The sequence below is a fragment of the Bos javanicus genome, chromosome 24 (assembly GCF_032452875.1).
Source record: "Bos javanicus breed banteng chromosome 24, ARS-OSU_banteng_1.0, whole genome shotgun sequence".
NCBI lineage: Eukaryota > Metazoa > Chordata > Mammalia > Artiodactyla > Bovidae > Bos > Bos javanicus.
In genome coordinates, this window is record NC_083891.1 from 35,167,633 (window position 1) to 35,190,827 (window position 23,195).

Genomic DNA, 23,195 nt, shown 5'->3' on the forward strand with positions numbered 1-23,195 from the left:
TATAGTAAATGTTACCTATTATCATTACTTTAAGACCAAACTGTTTTACACCTTTTAAGTTACACAGAGGAAGATAATATATATTCCCCTTAGGGTCATGATTTAAATAATGGTATAATGTCACATTATAGCATTGTACCTTAAAGTTGGTTGCTTTTCTTCTGTGTTTCAAATATAATAGATCTAAAAAATACAATTATGGTCTTATCTCTCACCTGATATAAAATAATAATTTCTAAATTGAATCATAAACATTAATTATATTTAGTATGTATTTAATATATTTAAACATTAATGATAATAATTATAAAATGCCTTGATTGAATTAATCAGAGTTTCTGGTGGGTGCAAACTGGTAAAAGATTAGCAGTTTTACCTGCTGAATTCTGTGTTCTTTTACTGTTTATTCTGATACTACAAACTTTAAAGGCTTTATACCTCTTTAGTTTGCTAAGAATTGTAATTGGACTTACCACTAGAATTAAGGAACCCCTCCCCAACCAAATTTGGACACTTTCAATGAAATTGTTATAAATGTTTTACCAGAAAGTTTATCAGAATATTGTACTGAGAAAACAAATAAAATGCTTGTCTCTTATTCTTTATATCTAGTTGGTCTGCCTGCATTCCTTATTTATTTATCTTCTATTCTTGTCTTCTGTGAGTAATAGGACACTTGTGTACTTTTGCTTGCTCTTTCTCGTGTAAATCATGCCTCTGACCTGTTCCACTTGCTGCATTTTTTCTTTTTTTGGCTCAGTACTTTTGTATCAATGTTAAGTGATATTTAAAGTCTTCTGTATCATATCCCATTTAAGCTGCAATCCATTCCAGTCTTGCCTGGCTGTTAAGGGTATTGTCATTGTTTCATACTTTTATGATTGAGTACTGAAAGTTAATTTTAAGGGGAAAGTGGCTTGGAATTTTTTTCTGCAATTTTTGTATGGCCATTAAAGTTGATTTGTGTGATTGAAGCATGAAAGAGCAGATTTTAGCACTTACTCATGTAGCTGTGTTCCAATGCCTGCTGCTGCATGCTGTCAGACAGCTTGTAATAGCTTTTCCTTTTGTGACAGAATACTATATATATTTTTTTTCCTTCTAGAATCAAGAATTGAAGGTTGGCTTTCAATACCAAATAGAGGAAATATCAAAAGATATGGCTGGAAGAAACAGGTACCATATAACTCATTTTTTCTAGTTGATATTTTGTTGTATATTTTATTCTTAAATCATAGAACTTATATTAATTGTCATTGTTTTTAGATTGATACAATATAATTTAGATATAAAAGGCAAGTATTATAGTACCACTTTAAACCAAGTTAATACTGCTGTTTTCTCTTCCCCTTGTTTTTTTCATTTTAGTATGTTGTGGTAAGCAGCAAAAAAATTTTGTTCTATAATGATGAACAAGATAAGGAACAATCCAATCCGTCTATGGTATTGGACATTGAGTAAGTAGCCTTTTATTCAATCTTAAGTCTGTTGAGTGTTAAATTATTTTTAGACTTACCATTTAGTTTATATTTGGTTATTTAAACTATGTTGTAAACTTCTTTCCCTAACAAATGTAAATAACAGCTTTATATTAAATCCTACTTTTACCAAAATATGAGAGAGAAAATATTCCATACCTGATTGATGTATTTGAAAAGCATTTTTTGTAAATGTCAAGTATTTATTGGTATTACATTCGTAGAACATCTCAAAAAGTATATAATTATATTGGTCATTAAATAATAGGTCAAAGAGGCCCAAGCTAAAGCACAGAGAAGCTCCAGCACGGGGGTCCCTCGTGTCCTGTTGCAGCCATCGAGGCACCTTCCTGTGCCCCTCTAGTTCTGGCAACCACTAATCTGTCCTCTGTTTGTGTAGTTTTGTCACTTCACAGATGTTATATAAATGGAATCAAATAGTCTGTAACATTTGAGGTATGCTTTTCACTCAGTGTAATTCCCTTGAAGTCCATCCAAGATACAGTTTTTTCTTTTCATGATTGAATGTTCTGTTGTATGAATATATCAAGAGTTTGTTTAACCATTTTTTTTTTTAGTTTTTTTCTAATTTTGGCCTATTAAAGATAAAGCTGCTTTGAACATTCGTGTACCAGTTTTCATACAGATTTGTAAGAAATTGCCATACTCTTTTTCCAAAGTGGCTCTGTAGTTTTACATTTCTGCCACAGTTGTATGAATGATCTAGTTTTTATGCATCACCACCAGCATTTGGTTTTATTACTATCTTTATTTAAAAAATTCCGATAGGTGTATAGTGAAAGTTACTCTGATTTTAATCTACATTTCTCTAATAACTAATCCTTTCCTATGCTAATCTGCCACCTCTGTGTTCTCTTCAGTGAAATACCTGCTTTTGTCTTTTACTGTAAATGTGTTTTTATAATTGTCTACATCTTACTTCTTTTCATTTTAGTAAATTGTTTCATGTTCGTCCTGTAACACAAGGAGATGTATACAGAGCTGAAACTGAAGAAATTCCTAAAATATTCCAGGTAAAAATCTGAAGTTATAATTTTAGTAGATCCTTTACCTAAGTAATAAGTGTATTTGTGAAGTAAATGTAAATACATAAATACTTTTATACATTTGAAACTTGTATGTGCGGATGCAGACTTTTTTAATCTTCTGTTTACCATTTCTGAATGTAGATACTATATGCAAATGAAGGTGAATGTAGAAAAGACTTAGAGGTGGAACCAGTACAACAAGCTGAAAAAACAAATTTTCAAAACCACAAAGGCCATGAGTTCATTCCTACACTCTACCACTTTCCCGCCAACTGTGAGGCCTGTGCCAAACCTCTCTGGCATGTTTTTAAGCCACCCCCTGCCCTGGAGTGTCGAAGATGCCATGTTAAGTGCCACAGAGACCACATAGATAAGAAAGAGGACTTGATTTCTCCATGTAAAGGTAAGGCATGAAAGTGATTCTTATACCATTTAATAAGATAACTTCTTCAAGTGTAGCACTTCCTGTAACAAGTTGAAAAGAGATAATAAGATGTAATATTTTGGCACTGGTGGAGCCACATATATATTTTTGATTTTCCTTAATTTTTACTGGGTTATGATACGTTATCTCTTTAAATTTTCTAACTTAATTAAAAAGAGAAGATACTGTCCAAGCTTAATTAAGCGTAGTAAATCTTTTCAAATTGTTATGAACCTTTGAGAGGGCTCCTTTAAGTATTATGTGACTTTGATTGTGCTCTTTTTTCTTAAAATAGTAAGTTATGATGTAACATCAGCAAGAGATATGCTGCTGCTAGCGTGTTCTCAGGATGAACAAAAAAAATGGGTAACTCATTTAGTAAAGAAGATCCCTAAGAATCCACCATCTGGTTTTGTGCGTGCATCCCCTCGAACACTTTCTACAAGGTCCACTGCAAATCAGTCTTTCCGGAAAGTGGTCAAAAATACATCTGGAAAAGCTAGGTAAGGATTGAAGTGTTAACCTTTCTCATACTAAGTGACTGGATAATAGCTATCAAAACCCAAAATCAAACTGTTCTTTTCCCCGTAAAAGGCATCATTTGTAGTTGGTTCTTTATATGTGACTTAAAACGACTTTACAAAGTAGTTTAACTGATGCCTGTTTAAAGCTCAGAATATTTATAAATATTGTATTTATTTAGTTCCATGTCAGGTTTTATTGTCATTGGTTGTTATACATGGTACATATTTCACCCTTACTGTTTTAAACAACTGTTTATCCCTTTTTAATATAAACAGGTTCATGTGAAACTTTGCTCATCTTAATTTTAACTATGTTTGCATAGATTTTTTTAAAATCAAAATTATTTGACATTATCACTGTTGGAAATAAACTTTTCAGTTAAGTACCCATTTTTTCTTGTTTTTGGGGGAGGGTAGTTTACTTTAGACAAAATTAAAAAAAAAGTTTATATGGTAAAATGAACAATTGCAGGGCATAATTAAACCCTTTCTTGAGAAGTGGCTATGCTATCTTCAAAGTTCTCTAATGCATGGAACCTTGGGACTCAGAGAAATTAAACAACTTGCACAGATCACACAGCCAATTTGTGGCATAGTCATTGGAACCCATTTTTATCTGTTTCTAAGCCTATGTTTTTTCTCCTATACCAAATAGCAACTTTCCCTAGAGTGTTAACCCTCTACTGAGAGGGATATTTGAGTCTAGAACTGATTTGTCTCTGCTAATGTCACCCAACTCTTCCAAGCAGGCTTAAAACCATCTTTAATTTATCCTGTTTCTTTCATTCCGTATCATCAGTAACCAAGTCTAATTCTTTGGATTGACTCACATCCATTCCTCCTCCTCTGTTGCTCAGCTGCCATACTGTTTCAGTGCTTTATTACCTCACTCTGGTCTTCTTTGTGTAGAACCCTGTATCAGCCTCTCCTGTACAGGATAAAAGCTGAATAAATCTAAAGTACTTAAAATTGGCTTACAGCTTTGTAGGGGGAATAATGTGTTTGAAACAATAGAAGCAGAAAGGAGATAATGGTGTATTTTTTCCCCTTTTCCTGTTTGCCAAATTTTGTGTATTACTTAATTATTATATATAATGTATGTGTACCTTTCCTTTCAAGTTTTGTTTTTGTATTTATCAGCTGAGCACATTACTTACAATTTTTTCCCCCCCCAACAGTTAACCACGTGACCTAGTGCCTTGTGGAATTGTGCGGGATGCTACCTGATGAAGCAGGCGTCTCTAACCATGCAGAGCAGACAGGCTGTTCCTTTGACACAAATATCACAGGCTTCAGAGTTAAGATTGCTGTTATTCTGTCCTTGCTTTGGCACAAAAGCACACTGAGGATTGTTTGTTTTGTTTTGTTTTTTGTTTTTTTATTGCGGGTTTGCCTACAGGTAGATTAGATTAATTATTACTATGTAATGCAAGTACAATTGAGGGAAAGCTTAGCTAGATATATTTTTTTAAAAAGGTGCTGCCTTTTTGAATTTCTAAAAACGCCTGTCAATCATGATAGAACAGTTTTCCTCATACCAGTGAGAGGAAGAGACTTTCACTTTCAAGTGGAATGGCTGTCACTATCAAGATCAGCTCATGGAAGGAGTAAAGAAAATATCTCAAAATGAGACAACTGAAAGTTTTTTTAAAAAATAACTTCAGTTTTCATGCTCTTGCAAGACTATACAAAACTATTTAAGAAAGCAGTGATATCACTTGACTTCAGTGCCCTCACTGTAGAATTTAAAAGCCTTACTGTTGATTGCCCATGGTGGACTTGATGGAAAATAAATATCTTACATTATGCTTTACAAAATACTGTATGTGTTTCAGCAAGTTTGTAGATTGGGGAATGGGAGAAGGCAAAAAAAAAAAATTTACATTTAATCTATGCATTTTTGCCAAGCCATATTGAGTTATTTTTACTACTAGAGACATTAGGAACTAACTGTACAAAAGAACCAAGTTTAAAAGCATTTTGTGGGGTACATCATTTCTGTAATTGTATAATGTGTTTCTTTGTGGTTTTAAGTGATAAAGACATTAAGTTAACAAACATATAAGAAATGTATGCACTGTTTGAAATGTAAATTATTCTTAGAACACCTTCAGTGGGAGTTGCGTTGCCCTTTTAGTGCCTTAATTTGAGAGAATTATTTTACTGCCGTGACTATAAAATTTCAAAAAACAGATTTTCAAAAAATTACGTGTGTTCAGGGATTTTTTCATTGATAATTGGTTTAATTTAAAATATTTAGAGGTTTGTTGGACTTTGATAAATTGATACAATGTTTGCATCAAACTACCTGCTTAAATAATGAATGACTTTATAAAACTGCAAAAATATGTAGAAGGTTGCACCCAGTATAAAAGAAAATTATGGCAATACATCTGTGATGTTTTCCAGTTAACATAGGAATTACCAGATAAATACTGTTAAACTCTTGTTCAATAACAAGAGTTGATTCATATGGGCAGTATGATTTATTGTTTATTTTTTTAACCAAATACCTCCTCAGTAATTTATAATGGCTTTGCAGTAATGTCTATCAGATAAGAAGCACTGGAAAACTGATTCGTCTCTAGGATGATATGCATGTTTCAAGTGGTATTAAAAGCCGCACTGATGGATATGTAATAATAAACATATCTGTTATTAATATGCTAATGACTCTGTGCTCATTTAATGAGAAATAAAAGTAATTTATGGATGGAGACCTTTAATAATGATTGCTATGGTGTTTTCTCATGGCTGAGATGAATAGAAACCATGCTATAAATTAGTCCCTGACTGCATACAAATGTTTGTAAAATCTCATGACTAGATTAAAGTGAATTTTTAAAAGATAAAACTGGTTTGTGCTGTAAAATAAGAGTGGCTACAATTGAAATGAAAAGTTGGCTAAGTCTGTTAGAAACAATTCTCCGTGAGTCTCTTAAGTTGCTCACATCCGGAGAGCGGAAGCTTTGACAGCCTTTGTTTGTTCTACCCTGTCTTTGTAGGGGGTAGAATAAATAAGGGGATTTATATAGTGAACAGCCTTGGGAGATACTGTGTTTCCATCAAGGAGAAGGCAGGTTTGTTTACTGTTGTATAATCAACATAATGTTTCTCTCCAGCGCAAAAGTTGGACAGAGTTGCTTGTGCTTATTGTAAAAGATTCAGGTACCCTAAACTTTGGACTCTCAGCTGTGATGCAAACCCACCCCACTGCATGCTCAGCAACCCCCTGGACCACTCTGCATCACCCCTGTGGGACTCGGAGGGCAAGGGGAACTGATGGGAACGTGAAGCTTGTGCTGCTTGCTGTGCTGTTAAGTGTAGAGTCATTTGGCTTCGACCCAGGATCCATGAAGTGATGGTGGGCTGACTTGTAGCATGCAAGTGAACCTCAGATCCTTCACACTTCTGGACAGTGTCCTTACTAGCTCCTCAGAACCATCACCATCACCCCAATGTAGTATGTCTAGTGTAATAAGATCCAGTAGAGTGCAGAGAACACAGTGAATTTTATGTATTTGACCTAGAGGACTTTTTTTAAAAAGCAAAACAAAAACCAAAATATTAACTTGAACATAAAATTATTGAGAACTGACAGAACTTTCAGCAATGACTTCAAATGGCACATTGCAAAACCAGGTTAACACTTCTTTTCTAAGTTCAGGAAACCACTCGATCCTAAAGTACACCAACATGATGACGGTCAAGGGAGTGTCGTGGTCAGGAGAACAATCCCCTGCTAGTGCTCTGCAGTACCTTGCCCTGCCTGCTGCATGCCCTCAGGGGATGTTCCTGATCCAGGGATCGAACCCACATCTCTTGTATCTTCTGCATTGCAGGTGGAGAGCCTTTGGGGATGCCCAGAAGTATAGCAATCACAGCGAAAAGCCTAATCATTCTTAGGACCTGGGAAATCCTCTTACTGCTGGAGTCATGTCCATCCTTGACCCTATTCCTGTGTGTAGAGGGTGTTACCAAACCAAACTTGGGTCCACCTGCCCCATACACAGCAAGGCAATCTGCTGACCCTGGGTTGTAAGGAAGGGAAGTACAGTATTGATTGCAGGGCCAAGTGAGAAAGCCTCATGCTTCCAATGGCTTTTACAGATGGGTAAAGATGGAGGGATAGTGTGTCAGGGTGTGTGATCAGCTTGTACACAATTCTTGACTGGTTGATGGTGATGGTACTAGGGTGATGATTTGGGAATCTCAGTCAGCCTTCTGGTTCTAATTGCTTCTATGTGCTGGTGGTCAGCATGCAGTTAACTTTCTCTGTTTTGGTGGTGATTTAGTCACTAAGTTGTGTCTGAGCCTTTGGGCCATATGGACCATAGCCCGCCAGGCTCCTCTGTCCATGGGATTTCCCAGTCAAGAATACTGGAGTGTGTTGCCATTTCTTTCTTTCTTTTTTTTTTTTGTTTGTTTATTAAATTTTTAAAAGAAAATCCATCCTGAACCCTCCTCCCTCCTCCCTCCCCATACCATCCCTCTGGGTCGTCCCATTCTTGGTCGTGCCATTTCTTTCTTTGGGATCTTCTAGACCCAGGGATCAAACCCAGGACTTCTGCATTGGCAGGAGGATTCTTTACAGACTGACTCATTAGGGAAGCCCAGGGGTTTTAGTATCTGCAAAACAAATCAAGGATACAGGATGAGGGACACATGGACACCCATGGCTGATTTATGTCAATGTATGGCAAAAACCACTACAATATTGTAATTAGCTTCTGATTAAAATTAATTAAAAAAATCAAGGATATAGTTCAGGATATTATCTAGAACCTTTGAGGGGAAACTAAAGCTCCTTGACTTTATTTTATAGCTAAACTATTGTTACTTCATCTGCTTGACTGTTTTCCTTTGTTTCTGCATTTTCTCACTGATTGAATTTGCTCTTTGGAATTCGTGGAAGGCTTTGGAGATTAAAGCTTTTCTACACACACGAGGTGGATATGGTGGGGGACCTGTCCCTGGGTAGGCCCTTACAGGGGTCTGCTTGGTTTCAAGAGAAGTAGTGTTCTGATTGGTTATACGTGAGGCCAGACCCACACAAACCTTGACACTGAGAGAGGAGGAAGGGTTGGTTTGCAAAGGGAAAATCAGGCTTCTCTTTTCCAAAAAGGCTAGAGACAAAAGCAACAAATGTTCCTTATGTTGCTGGTTGCTCTGATTCTGTATGGGGAAAACCTGGAAATTGTGGCACATTCTGTGATCTTTAAAACATTGACTAACAACCAGAAAATGGATTTGTGTATGGTGAAAGATAACATAGGAGTAATCACTATACGAAAAATTAGTGTACACACGGTGAAGTTCTCTGTGGAATCAAATCTGAATGTGAGGATAAGTACTAAATTGGGGGTAAAAATACATGTGATTAAAAGATTGTTTTGCTTTGGAAAGTGTTTACATTTTTTTCCTCCTATTTTCCTCCCAAACACAGCGCCCACCACCAGTCTTTGTTAAAATGCATTTAAGTTTTTAGGAGGAAGGAAATTTCTAGTTTGTTGCTCTGGTTCCCAGGTGAGTTATCAGAAAGAAAACAACACTGCTGTTTTTTGTTTGTTTTGACAGAACGTCCAGTCACACTGAAAACTCACTTGAAGAGTACACGAGATTTTTAAACTAATATTTCCGCTACTACCATCCAGTTCTCCACTTTAATTTTCTGCTTCAGTGCTCTTAAATATTTTGCTCCAAATTACACGATATGCAAATGTTCTTTTTCTCATAAAAAACAAGTAAAGAAAATTAAAGTGGTCTTTCTGTCTTGACTGAAAGGGATCCCTATAAAAGATTTCTTGATATAGGTTAGATCTTTGCTTTGGAATAAGGTTATTTGGAAATGTGTAGCACATGGAAGAAATTTCAATATTACACTTCTCATTTGTGCTGACAAGTGACTTTAAGAAGATAGAAAACTGCTTCAAGGAGACTAAACCTTTTATCCTGGCACTCAGGCTCTCCCTAACTGCCTCCCGTATTACCCACCCTACATTATCTGTTGCCACAGCCCTGCACACGTCTTCTGCTCTATTCTAGCTACTTTCCTTCCTGTCCTCCACATGCATATTTACTCTTAAATACTTAAATACTCATAAATACTCCATATTTACTCTTACTGTACTAGTTTTTTCCCTACATTTGCTGACGGACCATTAGCATCTGCCAGGTAGGGTCCATGAGTCGACAGTCAACACTTGTTGAATCAGTGAATTTGATTGCTTAGATGTTTTTCTGTCTCTCTAAAACCTTCTTACCCCCAACTGCTTTCCATTCGCCTCAATTTCTTTCATTTCTGAATTCCTATCATCACCACCCAAAGTCCATTCAACAAATACATCAATTGATTGTGCAGGGTCTTGGACCTCAGAGAGACTACATTTCCAAGACTTCCGTGCGGCTTGGCCATATGATTGTTTTCACCACTGAAATGTGAATGGACGTGATTTGCCTACATCCCTCCCCTTCCTCTTTCTTAAAAGGATATTGCTGCCCTGTGCTTCGAGCAACCATCTCCCCCCGGACTCCGTCCCCCGCTTATATTCTTCCTGTGGGCTGAGACCCAGGTACATTTGCAACCCAACTCCAACCAAACAGGAAAAGACAAGTTCTTTCCTGCTTTGATGCTCAAAAGGGTGATTTCCTGAGAGCTCGTTAGTATCTTAGGATTCATCCTACACCCGCGGAATCAAGAGCCTGCACTTTAATGGAATCCCAGGTGATTCACATCCACATTAAATTGAGAAGTTCTGCTTTAGGGGATAGCAGAGAACTTGTTGAAAGAAATGTTGGTCTTTGTTGAAGGCCTCATGAAGTAAAGCTGTTGCTCCTCATATTATTTGGGAATATAAAATATCCATATATGTTGTTTGCATATTTGCTGGGGTTTTATGGAAGAGGAAGCCTGTGGTAGACAGTGTAATGCTTCCCCAAAGATTCTGAGTCCCCTAAATCTGGGAATATGTTACTTTATATGCAGGTCTGATTAGGGTTTTTTTTTTTTAATTGATTTAGTTTATTCTTTTAAATTGGACTATAATTGCTTTACAATGTTGTGTTTTCTGCTCTACAACTACTCTAGAGATTTTAAATGAACATATCCTGGTTAGGAGGCCAGTGTAACCACAAGGGGCTTTATAAAGAGGGAGGCAGAGGCTCTGAGTGAGAAGAGTTGCTGGGCGGATGCAAGCCGAGGTCAAATGGTGCCTTGGCTGGAGTGGGGCCAGAAGACGAGGAATGTGGGGAGCCTCTAGAATCTGGGGAAGGTAAGGAATGAATTTTTCTCTGGAGCCTCCAGAAAGAGTGTAGTCTTGCTGATACCTTAAGGTTAATACCCTTCTTGGACTTCTGTCTGCCGGAAGTGTAAAGTGATAAATTTGTGTTTGTGTGTGGTTTCAAGCTACTAAATTTTTGGTCATTTGTTACAGCAGAGGTAAAAAATAAATACCTAGCCCTTTAATTTGGGGCAGCTTATGCCCTGTACCCCAGTGTGTTTGAGTGGGAAGTGGAGTAAGGCATTCCTTGCCTTGCCATTGGTCAAATATGTTTTCTTGCTCAGGACACAGAATTTTGAGGGAGTGAAGTAGACTTGGGATTTGAAGTAACTCATGTAGGAGTGGCCAGACTGTTTCTATGATGTGACCCTGCCTATGTTCCCTGCTGCCCACATCCCTGGGTTTCTATCCATGAGCTATGCCTGGTTCCAGGTTTTGCTAATAATTGTGTAAGTTCACCTTATATAACCCATGAGCTTCTTGTCTCAGGTTTCTGTTGTTTACAGCCAAGACCTCTGATGAATTCAGAGCCAATTTCAATATTTCTAGTAGATTCTAAGTGTCAGGAGGGGGAGAACCTTTGTTTGATTCATCTTTGTATCCACAGCTCCTACACTGAATGTCTTGCACTCAGTACATACTTGATGAATTAGAAGAGTGAACGGCTGTGATGTTGCTACTTGATAGAAATGGGGTATAGGAGCAGGCTTGAAGCAAATGTAAAGGAGTTAGTATTAAATACGTTAGAGATGCATAGGATTTTTGTTGGCCAGCTGATGGGGGGCATTCCAAGCAACAAATGGTAGGTGGTTCACCAACTAAAAGCCTTTCTGGTATCTGCCATCTTTTATGGACCTTGTTTATTTATAAATAAACAGGTTAAGATATTACCAATATATTATTATTTAAAGAAATCCACCTTAAGCAGAAGATTCTCTCCATTAGACACAAGTAGATCAGGACTTAGGCATGTATAAGATATGCGCCAGGGTGGCTGGTTATCTAGAACTCTTGCAGACATCCATGGAGACCAGCCATGCAAATTTCCTTCTATGCTTCCTTTCAGTGCTAGCATTGTTTCAAATCCTCACTTTGCCCCCTTTGTCTTAAATTCAGGTCCCCCAATGAGGCTAGAAGTTAGTTGTACCAAAAGTTGGGGCTGTGTGTGTTGAAAACAAACTTAGACTACAAGACTCCCTGGTCATGGATAGAACAAGCAAGCTCAAAAAAATTTCTCTTACAGCATCTGGTAAGTCCAGAGTGTCTACTGGGAAGCCACAATTCTGTTTTATAGTGTGGTGGGGGGAATACAGGTGTTGAAGAAATAGATGTATGTTGAAAGATAACCGGGGAAAAACACAACAAAGATCGCCACATACCACAACTAAGGCCTGATGGAGCCAAACAGTTTCATTTTCTTAAATGGGAAGAAGATCTGCAGACATTTCTCCGAAGCAGACATACAGATGTCCAGAAGGCACATGAAAATATGTCCAACATCACTGATTATTAGAGAAATCTGTTGTTGTTTAGTCGTTAAGTCATGTCCAACCCTTTTGCATCCCCGTGGACTGTCTGTAGCCCACCAGGCTCCTCCATCCATGGGATTTCCCAGGCAAGAATACTGGAGTGGGTTGCCATTTCCTTCTCCAGGGGATCTTCCCAACCCTGGATCAAATCCGCATCTCCTGCATTGGCAGGCGGATTCTTTTGCACTGAGCCACCAAGGAAGCCCTATCAGAGAAACAGAGAAATGTAAATCAAAACTACAATAAAGGCTTCCCTGGCAGTCCAGTTTAGGTTAAGACTGTGCTTCCACTGCAGGGGTCATGGGTTCGATCCCTGGTCTGAGAAGTTCTGTGTGCCACACTTGGAGGCAAAAAAACAAAAAACCTGAAAAACTCCACAATGGAGTATCCACTCACCCTGCTCAGAATGGCCATCATGGAGTCTACAAGTAATAAATGCTGAAGAGGGTATGGAGAAAAGAGAACTCGCCTGCACTGTTGGTGGAAATGTAAACTGGTACAACCACTATGGAAAATAGTGTGGAGTTTCCTTAAAAAGCTAAAAATAGTTACAATATGATCTTGCAATCCCATTCCTGGAAATATGTCTGAAGAAAAGTAATTGAAAAGATGCATGCACCCCAATGTTGACTGTAGCACTATTTACAGTAGCCAAGACATGGAAGCAACCTAAATGCCCCATCAACAGATGAATGGATAAACACGGAGGGGTTGTATATACACCATGTATTCCATACCTTCGCATTTAGCCATAAAAATGAATGACATAATGACAGCAACATGGATGGACCTAGAGATGGTTACACTAAGACAAGGACAAATATCATATATGTGGGATCTTAAAAAGTGGTTCAAGTGAGCTTATTTACAAAACAGAAACAGGCTCACAGACATAGAAAACAAACTTACTGTTACCAAAGGGGAAATTGGGGCAAGGGATAGGTTAGTTTGAGATTAACAGACACTACTATATATAACTTATATGCAGAGTACATCATGAGAAATGCTGGGCTAGAAGAAGCACAAGCTGGAATCAAGATTGCCGGGAGAAATCTCAATAACCTCAGATATGCAGATGACACCACCCTTATGGCAGAAAGTGAAGAGGAACTCAAAAGCCTCTTGATGAAAGTAAAAGAGGAGAGTGAAAAAGTTGGCTTAAAGCTCAACATTCAGAAAATGAAGATCATGGCATCTGGTCCCATCACTTCATGGGAAATAGATGGGGAAACAGTGGAAACAGTGTCAGACTTTATTTTTTGGGCTCCAAAATCACTGCAGATGGTGACTGCAGCCATGAAATTAAAAGACACTCCTTGGAAGGACAGTTATGACCAACCTAGATAGCATATTCAAAAGCAGAGACATTCCTTTGCCAAAAAAGGTCTGTCTAGTGAAGGCTATGGTTTTTCCAGTGGTCATGTTTGGATGTGAGAGTTGGACTGTGAAGAAAGCTGAGCGCCGAAGAATTGATGCTTTTGAACTGTGGTGTTGGAGAAGACTCTTGAGAGTCCCTTGGACTGCAAGGAGATCCAACCAGTCCATCCTAAAGGAGATCAGTCCTGGGTGTTCATTGGAAGAACTGATGCTGAAGCTGAAACTCCAATACTTTGGCTACGTCATGTGAAGAGTTGACTCATTGGAAAAGACTCTGATGCTGGGAGGGATTGGGGGCAGGAGGAGAAGGGGACGACAGGGAATGAGATGGATGGATAGTATCACAGACTCAATGGACATGAGTTTTCCGGGAGTTGGTGATGGACAGGGAGGCGTGGCATACTGCTGCGATTCATGGGGTCGCAAAGAGTTGGACACGACTGAGTGACTGAACGGACTATATATAAAATAGATAAACAAGGACCAACTGTATAGGATAGGAAAGTATATTAAGAATATTGTAATAATCTATACCAAAAAAGACCTTGATGCTGGGAAAGACTGAGGGTGGGAGAAGGGGATGACAGAGGATGAGATGGTTGGATGGCATCACCGACTCGATGAACATGGGTTTGGGTGAACTCCGGGAGTTGGTGATGGACAGGGAGGCCTGGTGTGCTGCGGTTCATGGGGTCGCTAAGAGTTGGACATGACTGAGCAACTGAACTGATTCTGAAAAAGAATCTATATATTCTATATAGAATTTTTGTTTATATATGTATCTGTTTGTTGTACACCTGAAAGGAACACAACATTGTAACTCAGTTCAGTTCAGTCGCCATGAAGAGGCCTCAGAAACCGTCCTGGAGAAGTAAACAGCAACCTATTCCAGTATCCTTGCCTGGGATTTCATGGACAAAGGAATCTGGCGGGCTACATTCCAGGCGGGGGAGGGTGTCGCAAAAGGGTCAGAGGGGACTGAGCAACCAAATAACACCAGGAACCTTCCAGTCTAATTTCCTCCTTTTCCAGGCTGTGCAAAGAGGTCGAGGACAATTAAGTGGAGGCTGCGAGTAAGTCTTCCGCGGGGCAGTCAGGGGCGCTGTGTCAGTTCCTTTACTAGAGCCAACCTAACAAGTGTTAGAAACAACAGTTACACGTTAAAACCAAGACAAGCCTATATGAAATACCCTCCAAGTACCTTGATGTTAATTTTTGTTGCAAAATCCTGAAAGGGAGGGCTAGACATTTTCACTAATAAGGAGACCAAGTTGAGGGGCGGGGCAAGGCTTTTCTCCCGGGTCCTTTAGTAGAAAGAATAAAGCCGCAGCTTGCACACTACCCCCCCCCCGCCCCGCCATTTGGAAATAGGGGTGAAAGACTTTTTGAATAGGCTGCCGCAGGGACACCAGGTCCCCGCTGCTCCCTCTGCGGCCTGGCGGGGCGGGGCGGTGTCCGAGCCGGTGGGCGCAGGCCGGGCGCAGTGCGCACGCGCGCACCTGTGCGGCGCAGGGGCCGCGCGCGCCCCCTTTCCCGCCGCCCTCGCCGCCCTGGTCTCTCCACCCGCAGGCCCCGCCTCGCTTCCTCCCCGCAATTGCCCGGTGGCTCGGCAGGAGGGCGGCGTGCTGCTGCGTCATCGCCAGGGGCCGGTTTGAATGAGTTTCTTGTCGCACCGTGTCTGCCGCAACTACCACCACCACCACCACCACCGCCGCGCCTCCGCCTCGGCCGCCACCGCACCTTCTAAGCGGCCCCTTCCCTTCGCCGTCCTCGCCAGGCCTGGCCTTCCCGCGCCCCGCCATGCCGCTCTACTCCGGTGAGCTCCTCCTCGCCGCGCGCCCGCAGTCCCGCCCGGGGCTAGGCCGCTGGGTAGGCCCGGCCTGCGGGGCGGACTCCGGCCGAGCACGGGGCGGGGGAGACCGCGGCGCCGAGGGACCCCGCGCCCCTTCCTCTCTCCTCGCGAGTCCCGGGCCTTGCGGCGCGAGGCGAGCCGGGGGCCCCCGGCGCCGCCGGGTGGGTGGGGTGGGTGCGAGGGGCGAGGTGGGAAAGCAGCTCGCGTCGGCCCCCTCAGAGTGGTGACTCTGCAGAATAGTTTGTGTCGCTGTCCTCGCGTGCGGGGTGGGGTGAGGGTGGACCAGGCTGGAGGTGCGGTGGCATTTCCCGGGCTTCTCGAGAGGTAGCCGCGGGAGGGAGGCGGCCAGGAGGGGAAGCCTGGGCCAGGGAGTGATGGAGGGGCCGGGGATGGGAGGTTAGCTTCCGACGTTTTGGGGATTTCCCTGGGCTTACTCCTTGCGGCCACCGCCCCTTTTGTATAAATTTCAGTTTTATCCCGAGGCAGATGGCGAGCTTACGTTTTGCTTCGTTTTTGTTTCGTGAAACATTGTTTTGGGCTTCCACGGCCGAAGCACAGTGTTAGCTTTTGAGAGGTGAAGGAATACAAATATCCGCGGGCAGGGCATCATTTCGCTTGGCGTTTGACAGTTTTTTCCCCGCTTTGGCGTGATGGTAGTCCAATGTGTGAGGCAGGATCACGGTTTTACTGGAGTTAATGGGCCTTGCTGTCTCCCAGTCTTGATTCAAAATGGCACCTAAAACCTCTGGTGGTTCCAGTTGGCTGTGGGTGTGTGATTCATTGGCCATGGTTGACACTCTTAATTCCTTTCGTGAACATTTAGCATTTTGAAAGAATGACATCAAACAAAGGAATAATATTTAAAACTCGAGGTGGATTCTTGATATTCTAGGATTTTGAATTAAATACTTTAATAATGATTTTTTGTTTGGGGGGAGAAGTATGAAGTAGGAAAGCATAGCTTTATTGCTTTACCAGGCAAAAGGGGAAACCACAGCGGAGTAATGCCCTCAAAACTCTTGTGTACCTGAATGCTTTATTAATGATTGTTCAGCCTCTTTCTGAAAGCCTTAACAATTAACAGTAGAACGGTACTTGAAATATTCTATTTATGCAATAAAAAATTTAATAGGTATTAAGTAATGGTGGGTAAATATCAGTGTATGCTGATACTTACACACACAGGTAGGCTCACAATTAAACCAATCCCTGTCTTTGTTCCCCTCGAAAAATGCCTGTACTCACCAAACTTCCTAGTTTAAAAATTGAGTTACATCTTAAATATTTAATCAGATCTTTTTCTTATTTCCAAAATGAGGGAACTGAAGTAGATTTCTAAGGTTTCTTCCTTTGACATCTTCATATTGAGAATCTGTTTATTTCCAGTTTCTGTGAAAAGCCCTATATTTAAAAAAAGAACATTTGAAGTACTGATTCATAAGATTTAGTAAAAAAAAAAAAAAATTAAATGTCCTGTCTCATATATGGTGAAGGGTAAGTGCCGTAAATACGTTTGTGTTTGGTGCAAAGCTCAGGTTTTTATACATATTGCTTTGTTTTAATCTTCAGCATAATCGTTTGGTACTGGTATAATTGTCCTTTATGGGTAAGCGAAAAGTTTACCTTGCCCACAGTGACATAGTTAAATTTCAGATATATTCATCTTCATTATTTCTCATACTGTGTTGATCTTGTCCTCTCACATATTTTGTCTGTGCTATTGTTTTATGTTTCTGGCTTATCTCAGTGATTGTAGTTGTTCCCTCTTCAAACCTATATTCTCTCTGCCACTGCTGGAGTGATCTAATGTTCAAACCAAAGTGGCTTTTATAAACCTTTCAGGGGCTGCGCATTTTGTACAACCTAAAGCCTGTACATTTTAACATGACTTAAGTTGTCTTCCCTGACTTGATCCCTGGTCCGTTTCTCCTTTTTCAGCTGCTTGCCCTTCAACTCTGGGAATTATTTGTCTCTCAGGATACCAGTGCTGCCTTATGCTTTTGAGTGTCTTTTCCAGGAATGCTTTTATTCTTATCCTCAGGCTAACACCTAATTTCTTCTTTGATACTCAGAGTCAATAGTGGTAACTCGTAGTATCACTTTCTCCAGGGTGTTCTTCCTCACTCATGAAGCATTCTCTTGTGTTCCTCTGGCATTTGTAATATTCATATTATATTGTTGGTTATTTTAACCCTTTTCTGTCTTTCCTTTATTAAATTGTAAGTTCATACAGTCTCCCTAATGCTTTCTACTGGGTTTATCACTGAATGAATGCTAACATTGATTGAACTGGGATTTGGAGTCAGGGTCACACTTTTTTTTTTGTTTTAATGGTGCTACGTGGCATGAGAGGTCTTAGTTCTCTGATCAGAGATTGAACCCAAGCCCCTTGTAGTGGAAGCATGGAGCCTTAATCTCTGGATTGCCTGGGATGTTCCAGGGTCACTTTTTTACATTCTGATTTTAGTAATCAGAGAAATCAGACAACTACTAGTAGTGGGATTCTCATTGTGAGCAGGTATAAAGGTTTCAGTGGAAACAAGCTACGTAGATCCTTGAGTTAGTATGCTTATTTAAATGGCAGCCCCATGGGGCTTTGGGGATCTTAGTTCCCTGACCAGGGATTGAACCCAGGCCCTGGGCACTGAAAGCGTGGAGTCCTAACCACTGGAACACCAGGGAATTCCCTAGTTTATTTTTACATATTTCAAAAGTAGCTATTTTATGAGATTGATTGAATTTTTTATTATGGTAAAGTGTATGTAACGTGTTCTAAAGTATATGTAATAGTTCAGACATTTTAAAGTGTACAATTTTTGACCTTGAGTGCATTCACATTGCTATGCAAACATCACCTTGCACCTCAGGAAATTTTTGATGCTCCTAAACCGAAACTCTGTACTCATTTAGCAGTAACTCCCCATTTGCATTTCTCCCTAGCCTCCACCATTCTACTGGCAACCACCATTCTATTTTTTGTCTCTGTGAACTTGACTACTCTAGGTACCCCACATAGAGTCATACAGTACTTATCCTTTTGTTATCTAGCTTATTTCACTTAGCATAATGTCTCCCAAGTTTCATCCATGTGGTAGCATATGTCAGAATTTCATTATTTTTTAAGGCCGAATAACGTCCATTGTACATATATACTACATTGTGTTCATTCATTCATCTGTTGATGGACACTTGGGTTGCTCCTGTTTCTAGGCTATTGTTAAATGATGCTGCTATGAACATGGGCATGTAAATATCAGTTTGATTCCCTGCTCTCCATACTTCTGAGTATATACCTAGAAACAGAATTGCTGGATCGTTTAGTAGTGATTCTGTGCTTAACTTTTTGAGGAATTGCCGTACTTCCATGGTGGTGGCACCTTTTTAAATTTCCATAGAGATGCACAGGGGTTCCAGTTTGCATACATCCCTGCCAACACTTGTTATTTTCTTTGTGTGTGTCATTTTTGTAATAGCCATCTGAATGGCTGTGAAGTAGGATATCTATAGTTTTTAATGATTCAGGTATATTTTTGACTTTTCTCTTTTTTTGTTGTTTGTTTTTTAATTTAGCCACACCTTGTGGCACGTAGGATCTTAGTTCCCCAACCAGGGATCAAATGCAGCCTACTGTGGTGAAAGCAGAGTCCTAACCATTGGCCTGCCACAGAATTCCTTGACCACTTCTTGCTCAGGAAGCAGACCTTACCTGATTCTTATGATTGTTAAACACATTTTGAAGCCTGAGAACCTTACTCTGTTCTGGGAGGTGTTTCAGTGTTGTCATTTTTTGCAGCTATTGTTGGAGGAGGATTCAGAAACCTTGAATATTTACTGACTAGTTTTGTGACGTTAATAAATCCGTCTGTTTCTTTTAAGTCCCAGTTTCCTTATCAAATGAGAGTTGGATTAGATCCAGTTAAATTTTATCCAAGATCTTTTGCATTTACTTCACTTCTGATTTGGTAGGCATTAGTTGAGTAAAAAGGTTAGTGACATAGTTTGGTGTTCAAGAACTAGCCTAATAGTTGTAAGGATCTTCTAAATCTTAAGCCTTGTTATTTTGTAAATGAAAACAAAATTATGGTTTGTTTGCAGTTACTGTGAAATGGGGAAAGGAGAAATTTGAAGGTGTAGAATTGAATACTGATGAACCTCCGATGGTGTTCAAGGCTCAGCTTTTTGCACTGACTGGAGTCCAGCCGGCCAGACAGAAAGTTATGGTGAAAGGAGGAACACTGAAGGTAAAATTTAGTCGAGATTTTCATTACGTACTTGTGAAAATAATTAGCACCAGAAAATGTAACATTTGAGGTATTTTTATTTGGTGACAGTATATAGTCTATGGGATTAAAACTCTGATTCATGTTAAGAAAGGAACACTGTAGCTGTTTCAAAACACTGCTATTAAGCAGCATTAATGTGTTTATTTTAAATGCATGGTATCAATGAATACAACTTAATTTTTCCTTTAGTTCACTTACAGTGATCACACTGATTTCAGTTAGGAGTCCAGGCTTACCAATATCATTGATGAAGGGCCACAGAAAAGATGTAAAGGTATTATCTTTATTATTATTTGTAATCCTGGGCAAGTATAGATTTTAAAATACGTTTTCTTTAAGAATTAGATGTGAAGTGCTAAAGAGCTCTAGTTATTTTCGAGATAAGGATTGGCTACCCCTGTTAACTGGGCAGTAAAACAGTATAAGAATACTTATTCTTTTATTTTCTTTCATATTCAACTGTATGTATTTTTAAAAATGAGGAAAGTAAATTATTTTATGTATTTGATAAAAGAGGAAACTGATCATCAGAGAGGTTTAAGTAACATACAAGGGACCAAAAAACATGGAATTTACAGATCAAGCAGATCTGGGTTCACTTCCCAACTTTGTGTGACCTTGGAGAAGTACATTATCTCAGAGGGCATATATAGTTACCATTCCTTTTGATTAGCAGTAATAGTCCTTAAATTGAGAAGGGATTTAGGGACTTACTTTCCCCTTTGAAGCAGGATGTCCAAAAAGAGATAGTAGCACCACCCAAGGGAAGCATATGGAATGCCTGGTACCTTCTGTGGAAAGGAAGGAGTGATATGGAACTGACCTCCTATGAAAGGAAGGGCTTAGCTGCCAAAATATCTGTGCCAATCCGGGCATTTCAGAAAACACACTTTAAATGAACATACAAAAGTTAAAGTATTTGTTAATTGATTGATGCATAGGTGTGAAATTTAGGTCCTGAGAAATATTTGTGGACGCAGCAAATATTAGTAATGGTTAGTTTGCCTTGGGTGGTCTTATTTACTCTCCTGGTATAATTTGTAGTAGCACTTGCATTCTCAAAGTCTCTTGATTTGGGTGATTAGTTGTATAATCATCCTAATTATGTAGACCTATTTCATTCCCTAGGTTCTTCTTTGTTCTTAACACATAAATTGTTTTTAGCTCTGCTGGTTCCAAACATGCAGAAAGTTGGCGTCTGTCATATGTCATCAATCACGTGTTTCAGTACCTTTGTGCTGCCAAGTTTACTGTCTTTTAGATGGTATCTTATGTAGTTTAAACAGTTATTAGACCTACTAGTTTTAAGGCTGCATTAGTGTTTTTGTTTTTTTTAAAAATATTTTTGATTACAGTAATTTTAAAATCTGCATGCAGAAAATTTTTATTTTGAAGTAGAAATCTAAAATTACTTGATTTTTAGATTATGTTTGGATTATACAGGGATGGTTAAATGTTTATTATTTGTCTTTAAAACAGGATGATGATTGGGGGAACATCAAAATGAAAAATGTGAGTATTATCTTAAGAACACTAATTGTAATGCAATTCCCTAATTATTACACAAAATGTATTTTTAATGCTTTTTTTTTCTGTCTATCCAGTTGTTCCAGCATCACATGTTGAAAATATGTTCCTTTTCTCATTGATTTGCCTCAGAGTCTTTCTTGAAAATCAGTTGTTGGCCTATTTTTGAACTCGTTTCATTGATACATTTGATTAATCTTGTATCACGTGGTCTTCCTTGCTGAAGCTTTATAATAAGTTTTGAAATAAGGTAGTGTAAGTTCTCCAAGTTGTTTCTGTTTCCTCAAGATTATTTTAGCTCCTTTGCTTTTCCTTATAATTTTAGAAATAGTTCTACAAATGGACTCCTAGAATTTTGTTTTAGATTGCATTGAATCTGCAGTTCAGTTTGGGGAGAATGAACATCATAAAGTAATCGAGTACCAAAATCCTTAAATAACGTGTAGTTGTCCAGTTTTCTTAGCTCAGATAAGTTTTCAGTATGGGAATCTTGTATGGTTTTTGTTAGTTAGACTCTGGAACTTATTTCTTGGCTGTTAACAATACTTTAAAAATCTTTGTTTTCCAGTGGTTGTGGCTAGTTTATAAAAATATAGTTTATATTTATCCTGTGACCTTGCCAGATTCACTTATTAGTTCCCAGTAGTTCTTTCGTAGATTCCACTGGGTTTTCTATGAACATAAGCATGACTGTTTTCAGATTGAGGCAGTTTTACTTTTCCCTTTCCAATCTTTATGACTTGTTTCTTTTTTTGCCTTACTTCATTGCTGGCACTTCTAATACAGTGTTGAATAGAAAGTGGTGGAAGTGGATATCTTTGTCACTTACTAGTTCACTGAGACCGTTTAAGTTATGAATGGCTGTTGAATTTTAAGCGCTTTTCCTGCTTATTGAAAGGATCATATTTTTCTCTTATTCTGATAATCTGGCTAGTCTCATTGGTTTTTCACTATTAAACCTTGCATTTTTGATATGCTGTTCTCAGATTTATTAATCTTTGTGACCTCTTTATACCCTCAAATTATTTTAAATTTCATATATATGGGTTATACCAATATTTATTGTATTAGAAATTAAGACTGAGGGAGTTTGGGGGAGAATGGATTCTTGTATGTGTATGGCTGAGTCCCTTCACTGTTCATCTGAAACTGTCATGACATTGTTAATCAATTGGCTATACCCCAATACAAAATAAAAAGTTAAAAAAAATTAAGGCTGAGAAATTAAAAATATTATTCATTTAAAAGTAGCAGTAACAAACCTATTAACCTGTTAATTTCATTTTAAAAAAATATTTTTCAGAACAGCAAAGAAAAGTGAAAGAATGGACTTATTCTACATTTTTTCAAGTCTCTTGACAGTCTAGCTTAATAGAAGATAAATGAATTTTTAGTTTTGTTTCTGCATTCTCAGTTTGTTGTGATACATGGCTTTGGCTGAAGTATATGTAAGATATCTGGTCTCATAATAGTTAAATGTTTGGAAAAGGGAGAAGGCTTTTCAGTTAAAATCATGAACATTCTTCTTTGATAGTATACCAAAACTCAACATGTGGTAGTTGGTTTATTGGTTTGTTTGATGCTTTTGAACTGTGGTGTTGGAGAAGACTTTTGAGAGTCCCTTGGACTGCAAGGAGATGACTCATTGGAAAAGACTCTGATGCTGGGAAAGATTGAAGGCAGGAGGAGAAGGGGACGACAGAGGATGAGATGGTTGGATGGCATCACCGACTCGATGGATATGAGTTTGAGCAAGCTTCAGGAGTTGGTGAAGGACAGGGAAGCCTGGCGTGCTATAGTCCATGGGGCCGCAAAGAGTTGGACATGACTGAGCGACTGAACTGAACTTGATGTCGTAGAAACCACATCAGT

At 39.1% G+C, this 23,195-nt stretch overlaps 2 protein-coding genes across 4 annotated transcripts in view; both read left to right on the forward strand.

The window, feature by feature from the left end:
• ROCK1 (Rho associated coiled-coil containing protein kinase 1) overlaps nucleotides 1-6,139 on the forward strand; it is a 124,723-nt gene extending 118,584 nt beyond the window's left edge. For all 3 annotated transcript variants that reach the window (XM_061399800.1, XM_061399801.1, XM_061399802.1), the window contains 6 exons: nucleotides 1,106-1,176; nucleotides 1,369-1,457; nucleotides 2,434-2,512; nucleotides 2,669-2,930; nucleotides 3,247-3,454; nucleotides 4,654-6,139. In XM_061399800.1, coding sequence (XP_061255784.1) covers nucleotides 1,106-1,176; nucleotides 1,369-1,457; nucleotides 2,434-2,512; nucleotides 2,669-2,930; nucleotides 3,247-3,454; nucleotides 4,654-4,657 — 713 coding nt within the window. In that variant the 3' untranslated portion in view covers nucleotides 4,658-6,139. The remainder of the gene's footprint in view (nucleotides 1-1,105; nucleotides 1,177-1,368; nucleotides 1,458-2,433; nucleotides 2,513-2,668; nucleotides 2,931-3,246; nucleotides 3,455-4,653) is intronic.
• A 9,007-nt stretch (nucleotides 6,140-15,146) lies between these two features.
• Nucleotides 15,147-23,195, forward strand: part of USP14 (ubiquitin specific peptidase 14) — a 37,377-nt gene continuing 29,328 nt past the window's right edge. The window contains exons 1-3 of the mRNA XM_061399813.1: nucleotides 15,147-15,477; nucleotides 19,609-19,754; nucleotides 21,276-21,308. Coding sequence (XP_061255797.1) covers nucleotides 15,462-15,477; nucleotides 19,609-19,754; nucleotides 21,276-21,308 — 195 coding nt within the window. The 5' untranslated portion in view covers nucleotides 15,147-15,461. The remainder of the gene's footprint in view (nucleotides 15,478-19,608; nucleotides 19,755-21,275; nucleotides 21,309-23,195) is intronic.